The sequence below is a fragment of the Poromitra crassiceps genome, assembly GCF_964638095.1.
Source record: "Poromitra crassiceps genome assembly, chromosome: 22".
Classification (NCBI taxonomy): Eukaryota; Metazoa; Chordata; class Actinopteri; order Beryciformes; family Melamphaidae; genus Poromitra; species Poromitra crassiceps.
In genome coordinates, this window is record NC_139647.1 from 18,538,304 (window position 1) to 18,554,779 (window position 16,476).

Sequence of the window (16,476 nt, forward strand, 5' to 3'; positions counted from 1 at the left end):
TATTGCAAATGATAAGCAACTAATTTGATAGTTTTCAGGGAAGCAGTTGGAATTTCTAGTGTAAATCACAAATTAGGACTTGGAACCAGCCAAGAAGAAACGCACACACTTCATGTACAATGATCTTTTATTTCTTTTAGCAGGCAACTCATTTGAGAAGAGGACATTGTTATTTACAACGTTGGGCTGGCAATGACATCTGTAGCCTGCTTTTTCCTAAAGGCAAAGGACTCAGTCTGGAGCTGCTTTCCAAAAACGGGGCAAATCAGGGCACACCCACTTGTCTGGTTTCCAAGTAGAGCCCAAAAAATAAAATGATAAAAAAAAATGTTGAGCTGGGTCCATTTATGTGGTCCTATCAGATAACCGGACCACTTTCCAGAACAACAAGGTATTTAGTTTTGTTTAAAAGAAATAATGGTTTTGGTTCTGGCATTCTAAACATCAGGACAACTCGATGCAGGAAATGGGAATCTCCATCTGAAATCAATGCCATCTGTGCGAAAATGTATACAAGCAGGTGACGCTTGCACACCGATACCATTCCAATACTTATCGAACTTCTGTTCCATTCCCCACCATTTAATTACTCCCCCAAACACATCATACTATGAAGGTGAAATTGACTTTCTGTGGAAACACGGTCGCTCTCGGAAAGCCGGGCTGTGTGCGGGCTGATACAGGAAACGGGGCAGAAACCGGAAGTGATGTCATGATATAATCAGGCTTTATTTTTCGAGTCTCTGAATATTAAAATCATTCAAACATTGTCAAGTGCTTGGAGAGTGTGCTGGCACTCTGCACCCGTCTGTCCCCGCTGTCCAAAGAAGATGTTGGTCTGTCGTTCCCTACTTAAGTCAGTCTGTACATGTAATCTGTCAGTCAAGTCTATCCTAGTGTTGTCACAAATACCCAAACTTTGATATAGAACACCGCTAAATAAAATGTAATTCAATACAGAAATGTATGAGCTGCAGCGCAAAATGAAACAGTCAAATACCTGAATTGGACTGAATGGTAGTCCACCTATTCTGGTGACAAACCCAGGGGCCAACAGGCCCAACATGCGGTATCAAAACTCTTGCAGAAGTTGTTACAGTGAGGAGTGGAAACGATGCTTGATGGTTTACAAAACTGGTGCCAGGAGCAAAATATGGAACTATTTTACTTACAGAGCTGACACCCAACATCAACTCCCCAAAAAAAATCCAAGAGTGCAACACAAGTAAATTGGCAAAGAGACACTGCTTAATGGTTTACCAGGTATCTTAGTATCGAAATTTGACATTTTGAACTTGGTATTTATGTTGACATTCTGGTATTGCGACAACACTAGTAGTAAACCCATCCTTCTGGTCATTTAGCTCCATATATCCATCACTCCATCCTAACGTCCATCGCTCGCTCCCTCAGTCTTCCAGCGCCAATGTGTTCAGTTCCTCATCGAGTTCCTCCAGGTCTTCTCCTGTGAACAGGTTCTCGTCTACCGGCACCTCCTCTTCTTCTTCCTCCTCATCCTCCTCCTCTTCCTCCTCCTCCTCCTCTCCGTCCTCACCGCCTCCCTCTGCTCCTGACAGGCCGTTGGCCTCGCCGCCGTAAGCTCCGTTCAGCAGATCCTCTGGAGGAGACGAGGGGGCATGTGGGGAGAGAGAACTTTAGTTTTCTCACATACTGGATGGTTTTTATTTCGACACGTAATTTGAAATTATAACTTAAATTAGATGCACTCAAATGTAAAAAAAAAAGAACAACTATTTCACTCATGAAGCAATCGTCCAACAACATTTGAGAAGTATTTCTCACCGTCATCTATTGTCGTCGGCTGGCTCTTTTTCTTGGAGGTGAAACGGTCCATAGATGCTACAGTGATGCCCGAGTTGTCCACCTCTTTTGGAACGAAACGGGATAAGTCTATGTCCTGGTACTCTGTAATATCGACAATCTGGAACAAAATGAAACGGGATAAGTCTATGTCCTGGTACGCTGTAGTATCCATCTGGAACAAAATGATCAAGAACAGTTTGTCATGTCAGCTGGCGTTGAAACCTGGCGTTTCTTATCATTGTTTTTTCTTTCTTTCTTTTATATACTATATTAAATGCTCTCGGGCACTGAAAGCATGTTGAGGAACTACAATGACCAGAATTCATTGAACCCAAGATGCTGCACAGTCTGTGGTCCTTCAGTCAGGCTATAGAGACACTGCATGAAATAGGCCACGCCCATCAGCGTCATTTTCCTTCAATTAAACATAGCTAAAAGCTGTTGTGTGGTGGGCTGCGCAGACAACAAATGTAAAAAAAATCGAGAGTTAAAGTTTTTTTGTACTCCTGAGCAAAACAAGGAAGCCATTGAGAATTGGTGAGAAGAAAAATGTGGATCTAGCTGTCAATGAAGTAAGTTGGAGTGTTCATCTTCCGTATATACGATCTTTTTGTGCAAGACCCGACCATGCACGCGACATAGGAGAACGCCAGGATTGGACGGGAGTTTGTGTTTTCCCCCGTTTTGGGCGTGGCTTCTGAATGATGACGCGCTCCGCAGTGTCTCTATCGAGAGGCAAAGTGGAACGTCACTTCCTGCTTCAGCACTGTACCAGAGATTTTCATCCGCCATTTATTTTCCCATAGATATTTCGTAAAATGCTTATAAAATAGTTTTACTTCGTCGAACCAAACGGTTCAGATAACGCTATAATCGGGAGAGACCATAGAACATTTCACTCGGACCAAAACTAAAAAAAAAACATCGAAAAAATATTTTCTTTAAACCCGCATTTTTTTTTTAACATTTTGGTCCCAGTGAAATGTTCTATGGTCTCTCCCGATTATAGCGTTAGCTGAACATTTGGTTTGAACCAGTAAAACTCTTTTTATAAGCATTTTACGAAATGTCTATGGGAAAATAAATGGCGGATGAAAATCTCTGGTACAGTGCTGAAGCAGGAAGCAGGCGGTCACTTTGCCTCTCTATTTTTGTGCTGAATATTATTCTCATTTCATCATCATATTACTATTGAATTAATTGCTTTCTTGTCTCTGAAACACGTTGGACTTCCCTGTATGGATTGTGCTAGTACATCAATCAAATCTTACTTGACTAGAATAAAGAGGCAACCTTTTAAATGTAACCTGTGCAGTGAATTAAAGGGGTAACCCACTTGTAATCGGTTGCATATTTGCATAAAAAAAACAGTAATAATCAGTAATAAATAAGGATGTCACAATATATCGTCCCACAATATATCGCGATATCAAAACGTGACAATATGTATCGTTGAGATGAAATCTCATATCGCGAGAAAAAGAAGCTGAACATGGTGGCACTGATCTGCATCTGATTGCATGCTCGCTCTCCTTTTCATTGCTTTGTTTGTACAGACGAGGGACGTTACAGACACGGAGGATGAAAATGGTGAAATGACTCAAATTAGCGTGGAGGATGCCCCCTCAACTTACAAATCGATCGCAAAAAAATATTGTTAAAATATCGTATCGTATCGTTATCGTGAACCCAATATCGTGTATCGTATCGTGAACTGAGTGTAATAGTAATAAACTAGTAATAAACTGTAACCTGCATACAGTTGGATCATGTGTTTATTTAGAATAGGGAAAGAAAAGACATTTCACCACCAACTCAGACCGGGCAGCGCCGTAGTGACGCCAGCTGCTATTGGGCACACATTGTGCTGGGTCATCGCTATGGCAACACTTCAAGAGTCAGGATTATTGAGCACAAATTAATTTGAAGTGATACACAGACAGACTGAATAACCATCAACTGAGCAGAGAGCGCAACGCATAAGCAGAGAGAGAGAGAGACAAAATACGGATTCAGGCTCTTTCAAAACGTCACGTTCTGTGAATGCGACGCTGCACAAATGAGTGACAACAAATGTGTATTATATTGATTGGTTATTACCTGTTGTTCGTCGTCTTCTTCATCGTCGCTGTCGCTGTTGGCGTATCGAGTGTCGTCGGCTTCGGCGTCGTCGTCGTCGACCAGCTCCGGATGGAACTCAAACACTTCGCGACCGCTCACCTACACAGACAAATGATTAAATTGAATTGTGTATTATTTTACTCTACTATATACACGCAAAAATGCACGTCCAGTGTAATGCTGACACATACACAGAAATGCAGAAAGACAGATTTTCCAGCAACGTTGTGCCTAGCTAGACATTTAATAGTATATAAAAAGGAATAAAGGCTTAAAAAAGAGAAAAGACTAAAAGGCACCAAATTAAAAAATATTTTAATACTATCCTTCCAATCTCCCTCACGCACACACACACACACACACACACACAAACACACAAAATGGTTGGAGCCAATCATACCCCTAGTGATCTTCCAGCCTTATAGTCCGCTTTCTTCTTCTCCATGTCCTCCATTGCTCTCTCCACCTGTCGATCAAAAGCATTTGATCACCTGATTTTCATTTCAAAGTGTACACACAGATTCTTGAGGGATAGGACTCGGTCATGGAATAACTGACTGATCAACTTTTACCATAACTCAAAACACACGTTTGTTTTGCACGACTGTTTAATACAAGCAATCCGAATGTGAATAAACTTGTTTAAAGACAGGAAAGCGGGGGAGAGAGAGAGGGGAATACATGCAGCAAATGACCGCAGGTCGGACTCCGGATTCGAACCTGGGATGCTGCAGGAAGGACTAAACCGTGCTCTACCAGCTGAGCCACGAGGGCGCCCCGTGAATACACTTTTTAAAACTACAGACACTTGTGGTAGTGTGTTAGAATAGATCGTCCCTATTTTCATATCGTCCAATCGTGGTCATTAGAGATTGGCGATAGACGATCCCAATCGCCATAATCTATTAATTGGCCGTCATTCTTCTTATTATTATTTTTTGATAAAGATACCTATTCCTATTTAATGGCATTAATACTTTGGAGGGAAAAACAATTGATCATCATAATATTATTGAATACAGCCTGAAGAACAAACATGGATTATGCATTTATAAGAGACTAGATTAAATTGAGACCGACCGTGCGTTCTGAAGCCACCTGGCGCCTGCTGAAACTCTCCTTGACTTTTTGTCTCCCGACTACTTTTTCATGTTCATTTTGGATCATTTTAATAAACAAGGTAGCACCAACAGAATTTGAGAAAGTATGATGGTGCTGCACTGACAGACAAATTAAATACTAAAGGATTTAATGGGTTCTTACCTTCTCCTGCCTCTTCCGCTTCTTCCAAGCCAGGAAAGTTTCCAGGGTGATACGGGTCACATTGGCGCCCAGCGCTGAACGCTACGAGAGAGAGACACAGAGACATCAGGAGAGTATGGCAAGGAGAGAGAGAGAGAGAGAGACACAGAGACATCAGGAGAATATGGCAAGGAGAGAGAGAGAGAGAGAGACACAGAGACATCAGGAGAATATGGCAAGGAGAGAGAGAGAGAGAGAGACACAGAGACATCAGGAGAATATGGCAAGGAGAGAGAGAGAGAGAGAGACACAGAGACATCAGGAGAATATGGCAAGGAGAGAGAGAGAGAGAGAGACACAGAGACATCAGGAGAATATGGCAAGGAGAGAGAGAGAGAGCAAACCCGGGCTAAATGGCTCACACTGGGACACCGGAGGTAGGTATAGAGAGGACTTTCAGGAGATGTAATCAATCAGAGATGATCAACTATAGAGTTCAACTTCCAGTCACTTCCTGCATCTGTGTCACATGGGGTTTCGACAGTGCCACGCCCACTTAGGAGACTTGCACCACGTCCTGAGCATATGTCGATGGTCGTGAGTCTATCAAAGTATCGTCAAAGTAAACATCGGGCCTATTTTCCACAAGCCACATACCTTCTGAACATTCGGACAAATGCCTTTTTCAGCTAATATCTTTACAACTAGGCTCGAGCCGACGAGGGGCACTTTTGTGTTTATATGTGTGTGGTTTGTGTGCGGAGTTTCGGGAACTCAGGGCAGAGGTGACCACGCCCATTTAGGAGCCCGGGAAGGGCACCATTTCACACTATTGGCGGAGCCTGGAATGAGGAGTCTATATAATCCATCATCTATGATGTAATAATGCACCCTCTGGGGCGGCCATATTGGACGTCCTCAGGGCAACAAGCTGAGAAGAACGTCTGGTTGCGTTCCTAAATGTACAATTTAGTTGCCTCGACAGAATTCTCCATCTTCTCAATATTTGAATCGGTAGGATAGATGCAACACCGTTGAATTTCATAACTACGAGTACCCGGGTAAAGAATCTTCTTCTTCTTCGCGTTGATTGGCAGATTACAATCTAAGTGCAAAGTGGTATTCTTCCCTCCAACCCTACCTCATTCTCTATCAGCTCCTCCAGCGAGATTTTGTCCTCTTTCTCCTCCTCCTTCTTCTTGTCTTTCTTCAGCACGAAGCCGGCCGGCAGGGCGTGTCGGTACATGCAGTTGTCGCCGCCTGGACAACACCAGAACCAGCCATACTTATTAAGCTCGATGGCGTCCAGGAAGTGCTTGCATACCTGCAGACAACATTATAACATAATAGACAACATTATAAACATGATCAGGAAGTGGATGCATTGCAGGCAGACAATTAATATTGTCTGCAATCATATATATCGGCAATCATATCGGTATCGGCCGATGTTAGTCATTTTTTAACATATCGGTCATATCGGTATCGGTCAGATGTTGCAATGTTAATATCGGTTATCATTATCAGCCAAATTCTTCACATTGATATGAAATAATGCAGTAAATCTATGATTTATGGGCTTTTCCAAAGGCTTTGCAAATAAAGAAATGCATAACTTTTTCAAATTCAGTGTTAACATGTGTTTTTCAGTATGTACAAAATGTGATGATCATAAAAATGTGGTTTTATACAGATCATATCGACATCGGTAAATATCGGTTATCGGCCATAACAGCAATGTTAATATCGGTTATCGGCATCGGCCAAAATTTTCATATCGGTGCATCCCTAATTTCTATCTTTCTTTTTTGATTGATTTGTTCCATAAATGTAACGTCTTTCAATGTGCGTGGAGGCGGCTGAGTTGGGCAGCGAAGAATAGCTACTTATTTAATTGCATCTTGTATATAAGAAGTATTGTGTTTATCGTGTTTGTTTGAGTGCACTGTATGTGTGCGCTTCTCTGCGCCCGTCCACTGACAAATTTGATCATTTAAAAAGAACGAGAGTGACAGAAACCAGAATGCTAAGCGGGTCTGTAATAGTGTTAGACGGCAAATACATCAGAGATAGACTCAATCCCTCACACCGCCACCGGGGGGGAAATTCCTTGCCGTTTTGCATTAGCTGGATCTGTCTTTGGATGCCCCCTGGCACGGACGAATACATCCGGGACGGGCAATATATGAGGAATTGACTGACAGGACTATCGCCCAACCCTCGCCCATAATAGAGTTTATAGTTTTGATATAAATTATATATTGGATTTGGCTCTTTTCCCCCTCATTCTCTCCAGGTTACTTGTTCCCTTCATCCCTTACCATCTGTGCCTTGGCTTGCACTGCGCCTCCCCTCCACTCGTCTCATCTCCCCCCTCAACATCCAGTTCTTTCCTTTCGCACAACCAGTCAGGGTGAGATGTTCACACTGACCACTGGCCAAATGACTAGGGCTGGGTTAAAAAAATCGATATATCGATATTGAATCGATATTCATGTGAAGGAACAAGTATCGATACATAAATCCCAGTATCGATCTTTTAAAATGCATTTTACAATTATTATTATTTTTTAATAAACATAGGCTATAATATTATAGGCTGTGTGTGGTAGTTAAAACATAGTTTCAAGTTGACGTTTATTTATGTTTGTAGTTGAAGGTTGTTGAACCGAAACGTTATCAATAAAACTCCTCTAAGTCTTAAGTATGCTCCAGAGTGCAGACTTTTTTCCTTTTCAACGTATAGCCTTGTTAGTCTAGCACCTGGTTTGCATAGTGGATGTGCAGACGCTTCTCTCTACTGTAGTTGAAACAAAAACATAAATACTGTAGGCTACATGTGCATTGTGCATGCACCATGAGCCACATGTACAGACCTCAAATCTGTTTGCACTATAATGTTTGTGAACTGGAAATGTTCATGAGCTGTATTTTATTTTATTTTATTTACAAAGCATTTAGACTTCATGAAACACTGTTTACAACATGCTGCTGTTCAATGATTCTGTTGTATAGTGGAAATCTAAATTTGTTTGGCTTCTCACAGAAGACTGTCAAGAAAGAGACAGAAGACTGCAAAGAAAGATAAAATGTTGAATGACTACCGGTATGTTGGTCATGTTTAAATAAAAAAGAATTACATGATGTAACTGCTTGCTTTATGGTCAATTCTTAATGTAAATATTAATATTTTTTAATAATGCACCAGGTTAGAGGGTTCCCTTGTATTCCTTGGTATTGTAACTAAAATATCGATATCGAATCGTATCGGAAATCGTATCGACTTGGGACCTTGTGTATCGGAATTGTATCGTATCGGGAAGTCAGTGGCGATACCCAGCCCTACAAATGACTGGTTAATATAGGCTATGGCAGTTAAGTAGTCGTAGGAATAGTGTGGAGATCCCCCCCCCCCCCCATTCTAAAAACGACACCGGCTGGTTAAACAGTGAAAGTGGCCCGGGAACTTTTTGGGGAAACCATAATCGACTGTGGCCGGTCGAATAAATGAATGAGTAAATAAATCCATCCTCCCTGCCTTTAATTCATTCATCCAGGCTGACTTACAATTTGTGTTTTGGCTGTCATGGCTTTCTTCTTCTCCGCCTCTCCGTGCTTCTTGTTGACCACCTCCTCCAGTTTCTTCTCATCCCAGTTATCCATGGTGTCTAAAAACCCAACAGAACAAAACCTACTATTGGACACTTGTCACAGAGGTGTCTTAGGCCATGTTCACATTACAGGCAAATCTGATTTGCTGATAAAGTCATGAATCATCATTATCTTGATTGGTTTCCCAAATCTGATTTGGGAGTGTGTCCGCACTGCCACAAATCTGATTCTCAAGTCGGATCTGTGTGTCCAGACCTAAACGGCCCATCTGCATGGGTTGCTGTGGTAACGACGTGGGCGTCGGTAAATACGTACGTTGGTCACGTGGTTTTCCTGCGCAGAAGCATTTGATGATGAGTTGCGAGTGACGTTCAAATCAGATTTGGTGGATCTGCACGTCAACACTGAAGTCACATCAGTCGAAAGCAGATTGGAAACTACCTCCATATGTGGTTTGGGACAAGTGACACAAATCAGACTTGGAGCGTCCAGACTCATAAAACCAATCTGGATAAAGTCATTAATAGGTCACTAAAGTTCACAAATCAGATTTGGCCTCCTAGTCTGAACATGGCCTTAGTTACGGTATATGTGATGCAAAGTGGTTTACAAACAGTAGCAGCGTATGTGGTGAGTATAGTGGTGACCATTGACTCTTCTTCTAAAAACATATCTTTATAGAAAAGACGTGCGCACACACAAACACACACACACCTTTCGCCAGGTCTTCGTCTCTCTCGTCCACGTAGACACTTCTCTTCTCACATTTCCTCTCCAGAGTAAGGTCATGGCTGAACTTGCACTTGTCACCCTTGGTGCACTGGCCCTGCTTGAAGAAGGCGCACAGCACTGACTTAGGGTCGACACCTGCAGAGGGCGACAGAGAGAAGGAGCTCATTACTTTCCTCTATATACTATACTGCTCCAGCTTAGTGAACGCACATATGGAATGACTTGGGACCTGCACTGCAGCAGAGACAAAAGAAAGCAGGAGTGACAGAAATAACCCACCTCACACGTGTAAAAACACATGATACACTGACGCCAGCTCTAAACTTTTAGAAGACAGCCCTAGTGGAAACATGTCAAAGTCAAAGGGTGCACGGAATTTTGAGCACAATTGTATGTTTCAAGGTGAGCTTTTCCCCCATTTGAATGGGTCATGCAGTTATGCAGCAGAAGCGATCCTCAGGAGAATTCTCATCGCTGAAATCAGTTTCAGCGTGTGTATGTGTGCGTTACCTTTGCTAACTTTCTGAGCAGCGACTACAGGTTTGAACAGCTCATTGAGTTCATCCAGCTCCTTCTTCTTGTCCAACTTCTTATCGCCCTTGGTTCCATCCTACACACACACACACACACACACACCCACACACACACACACGCATATATTTAAGCTAGGGATGTGGATTTTCAGTTCATTTTACTTTCAACTAACCAACACCCTTAATCGGTTAACCATCGGTTATTTTTTTTTTTTAAAGACGTGAAATATTAACACTTGTCCCATGTTTTAATATACTTATGTTACATTGCTGACCCACGAAGGGGGGGGGGGGGGGTCACCACATTGGCAACACTGTTGCATGCAAATTAACATGCAAATTGACGGTTTAACTGACATGCTTAACCGACCAAAGACGTTCTCGGCGGTTAAACGGTTAACCGTCGACATCCCTAATTTAAGCACATTATTTGAATACCGTAAACAAATTATGTTGAACCACAAAGATTTCAACAAGTGCAAAGACATTCCAATTATAGTGACAGAGTCAGTGGGAATGCCCACAAAATGTTAAACGGCTGGCGTGCGAGTGGGGTAAAACCGCCCATATATCTCAATGGGCTGACTCACCAAAGGACGGTGGTGCGGCTCTAAACTACATGTTTGGGGATTCTAGAGCAGAACACAAGACGTCTGCTCAGATGTGTGTTTACTGTGGTGGTTAAATCCCCGATCGTGTCTGCCTGGGCTGGGCTAGCAGCTAAATTCTAACTTTGCTGAATGGATAGAACGGGGGATTTACCCCCACCCTGACCACGCCCCCAGCCAGGCTGAGCCAGCTAACCCAGCGTCTATGACGAGACATCGCCTCAACCTATTCTTGGGCAATTCTGGGTACTGAAGCAGCATCTCCAGTCTGCCAGGGTACCAATGACAGCTGACAGTGAGTACAATCTAGTCAACTGTCAGTCTTTGCTCTTTGCCGTGTGCACCCAGAAAAGATTGACAGTTAAACAGTTGACAGTAGAGATGCACCAATCGACGGACAGGTTTTCAGCTGATTGGTCATTGACGGGTGACCGGCAGCCAATCAGTCTCATCGTCCCATTCTGTTGCGGTAAAATGTATAAGCATGTGGCTACACGACGATTCACGTGGCACACACAGCGGTGGACAGGACAGTGGCTACAGCCGCACACACCAACATGCCGTCGGGGGCGGTGGTGTGAAAGTTCTTCAACGTGAATGAAGAAGACACAAAGCTCGCAATTTGTAACAGCTGTAAGCCCAAAGTAAGCCGTGGAGGAACTTGGCTGTGGCCCGCCGTCCGTGCATGTGCTTTCCAGAGTTGAGCCATCAGCTGCCAGGCTAAAGGTAAGGTACTCTATAGCCCTTTTCCCACATGCGCTTTGTACCGCAAAATGACCGGAACGTGGTCTAATGCCTGCATGTGAGAAAGGCGCCGTGCCGGTATAAGCGCGTCCCCGTCGTCCCCGACATTTCACCAGTTTCGAGCCAGTCAGAAGAGCGGTATGCTCTTAAGGGGACGCAAGTGGAAACGGGTCCAGTCATTTTCCGCGACAGCGGTCCTTCAATCATGGGCGAGGAGTAGCCTACACACGTTGCTTAATGTTCCAGCGGGCATAATCTAATCATTCGCGCACATTGAAGCAAACTGGCGAAATGATCTTGTGATAGCCTAATAAGAGCAGTATGTCAGCTTGCTGATTTCCGAAGGCAACCCCGGACACATCAAACGAAGCCAGTCTGTAAAAAGTGCTTCAACACGACGCAGGTGAACGGACATCGAACCAGCAACTATTTCTCTCAGACACGGATCCCAACTTCTTCAAAGTGCATCATCTAATCATTGGCGCACATTTCGCTTCGTGCATTTGCTTTCTCTACATACATACAAGCGTTGAGCAGCTTGCAAGCCTTTCTCGCTGTGTCTGTCCGTGGCTGCTGCTCTCGAGCAGAGAGGGGAGGGGGTAAATCGGCTGTGTTTATTACGCTGGCGGCTTGACGCTGCTCTTAAGTCAAACGAGTGTGATTTATTGTGTGACAACTGACAAGCGAACTTATTTCGAGTTTTGCCGACCCCCCAAATAAGCTCCCCCCTCCCCCCCAACATACAGGCAAATTCGCTGATAGATTCCCACATGCGCGAGCCGAAGTGTGAAGGGAAATGTCCGATATTGACTTACAGGTAATTTTCCGGTACGCATGTGGGAAAACGGCTTATGTGAGGTTAAGGCCCAATTCTACTCTATGTTAAAGACGGAGATGTACAGAGCCTTCTGTCCGTACTCTGCGTTCATTTCGTGCGTTTTCAATCCGTCCTCTGAAAGCTTACGGATACGCATGAAATGGAGCAGAACCAGACACACACTCATACATTTGATTCTCTACTGCCCACTGGTGGATGTATTGCTTAACATGATACCAACGTGAAAGACGCAAGGATTCGGAAGTATGTGGACACTGTGATGATTACATCCGTTTGAAACAGACGCATTTATTTTCGTATGAAAATGGGAGTATAAAAGAGCCTTTAGGCCACATTCACACACACCACTGCGGCCCCCATTCATTGTTACGGAGCAAACACACCAGCCCCGAAAGGGCAGCCAAGTGTATATTCATCTCGAGCAGGAGCCTGGCCGTTCCAGACACCAGACGTGCTCTGTTTTGCGCCGCGCTGGTCACAACTTGTACCGACTTCCTGCCTGGTTTGACAGAATCGCTCGCGCAAAAACATAGACCAGATGCTGAAACTGGCGCTGCAGGGTGCGAGCCGGCGCAGCCGGTCTGAATCTGATCTTAATCTGATCTGAATCTAATCTGTTAACAAGGGAACACCGCTTGGCGGCTATTTGCAGCCCTTCAGCATCTGGTGCAGGTCTGACTGGATCGTATGGAGCAACCAACCGAGAGGTAGTCAGCCCTACGTGGAGGGACCATTATGAACATATACATATACATTTTCTATTACAGATTTTTTTTTTTTTTTTTTGTATGTTTATAGTTCTTGGAAAGTAAGAAATTGGAATCGGCCAAAATCAGAATTGGCAGGTAAGACTTTTCAAAAATCGAAATCGGCGAAGAAAATTGCAATCGGTGCATCTCTAGTTGACAGTTACAAATTACTTGAGAGAAAAGGGGGGGGCGGGGGGATAGGAAAAAGACAGTCAGAAATAGAGAGACAGAGATATGGTGGTTTGATCTGTCGAGTGCTGTAGTAAGAAAGCACAAGTGAGAGACAGTGAGAGAAATTATGGGATGGACAAATAGGAAACCAGCCTACTGACCGCTCTGCCACCCGGCTGTGATTTGACCTGCTGAGTGACGTTCTTAATGAACTTCTGCTGCTTGCCTCCTTTCTTGTTCTTCAAGCCGAATGTCTTGTCCTAGAAAACAAATGTTTATATCAGTTTCATAATCAATCACCCTCCAATAATATATTACAATTTGTAAAGCGCTTTTCAATATACTCAAATGCACTTGAAACATCCACTATAAAGCAGGTTGTTCCAATTGAACAAGAGAGATGGATTGATTTGTGGTTCCTATGTGATTTCAGGAAAAAGGGAATTTAATTTGAGCCACAGAAAGCTCAAGTTCTTCTCTGAATGTTATGGACGTGACAATCAGATATCATGTCGCAGTAACCTACCTAGGAACCTAGCCAATGAGTAAACAATAATCTATCTCTGCGTCCGCAATGATTTTTAGGTTGTAAAAAGATTTAAGAGCTATAAGTCAGATATATTTGATATATTGTCCTGGTGGATTTGCAGGAAACACTAGGCTACTAAGGGTGGCATTATGTTTCTAAATGACATCAATGTTTGATTCAGTGAGCATTGCCCACTCGTTTATTACAGCTGCGCTATGTTGTCAGCTGGTCATTTGTTTCTCCAGAAATCAATGTTGGCAGGGAAGTTACAGCTGTTTCAATTGAGCAACAGCAAATGGTTAGCATATCAAGTTGTCTACCTTTACCTAGTGCAAATGTAGTACGCTGTGTATGAGGTGACATACGGTACATTTTACAATCACCTTTACAATCTCTGTCATACATGAGATCAAAGATACACATTTTAGTGATCAAATAAAGGGACATTCAGATCGCCTTAAAGTCTGTGTAGGGGAAAATGTCAAAAATCTAACGTTACTCTATTACTATTCAGTAATAGTTTGAGTTTCTAGTACAATCAGCGCCAGTGTACTTGCAACAATGGCTAAACGGTGTTGCTGACAACTTGCGACATTGACAGTTGTCAGATAGTTAGCATAAACACTGTATTGCTTATCCCATTCACGATATTCTCACAGTGACAACACAGACTGTAAAGATTAGACAAGAAACTCCTCAACTTTATGACAGTTTAGTATGTCGCCCGGTTTTCCTCTTGTGGAGATTCAGCAGAAACAGGCCCAGGACACCACCTTCGATCCCGACTCATAGATCAAGTCAATAAAGACAATCATACAACATAATAGCATAGGTTTCCAATTTATCACACATATCAACGTTGATAAGACGTGTGGACAGGTTATATCTGGCGCTTTGGCCCTGCTAGCAACATTGCTAAACCTGCTAATACCAGGCGAGCTAACGGCTTTGCACCAAGTAACGTCAAATACATTTACCAAGTAAATTGATGAAGGGGCCTGCTGACAGCTGGCTAGCTAGCTAAATGTTGGCCTCTCGTAAGTAATGAGGTCAATAACGTTTGCTGGAGAGCCAAGGAAATGAATGAAAATGAATACAGCACATTTAGGCAACGTTGACAATTCACCAGATGCCAACGCTAAGCTAACGTTAACGTCGATAGCATTTTCTGTTAGCACTTAGCACTGAAACACAGTCGGCTTTACGACGTGTGCAGTTCGCCAGCTAGCGAGCTAACGCTAGCTCACACATGCTAACTCGTGTTATTTTATTATACCTCAATGATCTTTTCCTTCTTCTTTTCTTGCGTTTTTTTATTCCCCGTGGCCGGCGGCACTGGTTTCTTCGGAGGCATGCTGGAACCCAGTTAGACTGTCTGACCCGTGTGAGTTACAAGATTTATTTGATGAATAATGTGGTGTTTCAGCTGTGAAGCCAGCTCCACTACCCGTCCCGCCGCCGGTAACGTTGCCACACGCTAGCACAGCACAGCACAGCTCCCGCACTAGGCCACATGGAACAGGTTGTTGCTAGGATGATGTTGGATTAGCGTCATCACGTTACTTTGCCGAAAGGCATGTCGGATACTGTAGTCTGTCCCCCCCTTTTTTAACCAAAGTAGTACCAGTCTTTGCTTCTGGATAACATTACTGAATAATTGTCTCGTTACTGTGATTGGTGTATTGTATTCAATTTAATTGAATCTTATTTGGAAGTACTTTGTAACTTTCTAAAGAGTGCTACTGTTAGGATGATGTCATCATTCCTACTATGATGTCACAGATCACTGATGATGTCACAGGCGGTGATGATGTCATGATTCATAAGTGTCTAAAATCATGCCTCTCGGATGGTCTCACTGATGATGTCATAACACAAGGTGATGTCATATTCGGGACCTATAAAGGTTTGCTCTGCAAGTCCTCTGCAGTTGTTCATAGACTAATCTCACGACAACCTTCTGCAACAGTTCCCACCTTCAAACCTTGCAGACTCAGCTTTCAAGTGCTACAGCGTTCCTAGTTATCGAGACTTCAGTTACCAAGTGTGTCTTGGACATTAAGTATCCGCACCTAAATCCACATGTCTCACAGCAACCCTAACAGCTACAGTGTGAATTCAGTCTCTGATAGTAAACATTTCCACATAGATTGTGGTGGAAAATGAGTGTTTCCAATGTATTTTCACTGCAGTTTCAAGGCTTTGCCGCCAGGTGTCAATGTTGCAATGTCTGCTGGTGGAGGTGAGAGGTAATTGATGACAAAGACACTGATCAGTATAGACAGTAAGTGATCAACTAAGTGCCATGATTTCACCGAATAGCCTATCACGAGAAAGCATGGATTTGATGTGAGAATAAGAGTAAGAATATGAATAGAATCCTCAGCCTCAAATGTGACATAATTTCCGTCCTGGCTGCAGGGCAAGAGGGGCAAACATCAGGGTTTTTACCGCTTCGGTTCCTGATTTAAGTTGATTTAATTCGATTTTTATTAAATCATCTCATGTGACTTAATTTGGCACGTCTCACGACAAGTGTGGCCCCCGTCCACAGTCTGTCTGCCCAGGATGTGTATAGCGCCGCTACGTTTCTCAAACGGTGGCTCAGAGCCAAAGTGAGTCACACGCCTGTCTCTTTTGGGTAGTGTATTTTAATGAGCTTTGGTTCCTAGGGTGAGAGGCAACGTTTACTCAGTTTGGGTTCCTAGCATAACAATAATACTAGTAGTAGGCTACATTATAATGAGTCCCCGAGTGAGAGAATGGATTTAGA

The 16,476-nt window shown here is 43.2% G+C and overlaps 1 protein-coding gene across 1 annotated transcript; it reads right to left on the reverse strand.

Annotated features, from left to right (window-relative positions):
• Positions 1-138: 138 nt before the first annotated feature.
• zc3h15 (zinc finger CCCH-type containing 15) lies at positions 139-15,183 on the reverse strand. The gene is made up of 11 exons (XM_083658178.1): positions 14,980-15,183; positions 13,336-13,434; positions 10,042-10,141; positions 9,514-9,666; positions 8,755-8,855; positions 6,329-6,511; positions 5,209-5,289; positions 4,346-4,411; positions 3,925-4,044; positions 1,804-1,942; positions 139-1,618 (listed from the first exon to the last, which is right to left on the reverse strand). Exons 1-11 carry the CDS (start codon positions 15,055-15,057, stop codon positions 1,410-1,412), a joined length of 1,329 nt encoding a protein of 442 aa, XP_083514304.1. The 5' UTR covers positions 15,058-15,183; the 3' UTR covers positions 139-1,409.
• Between the last annotated feature and the right edge of the window lie 1,293 nt (positions 15,184-16,476).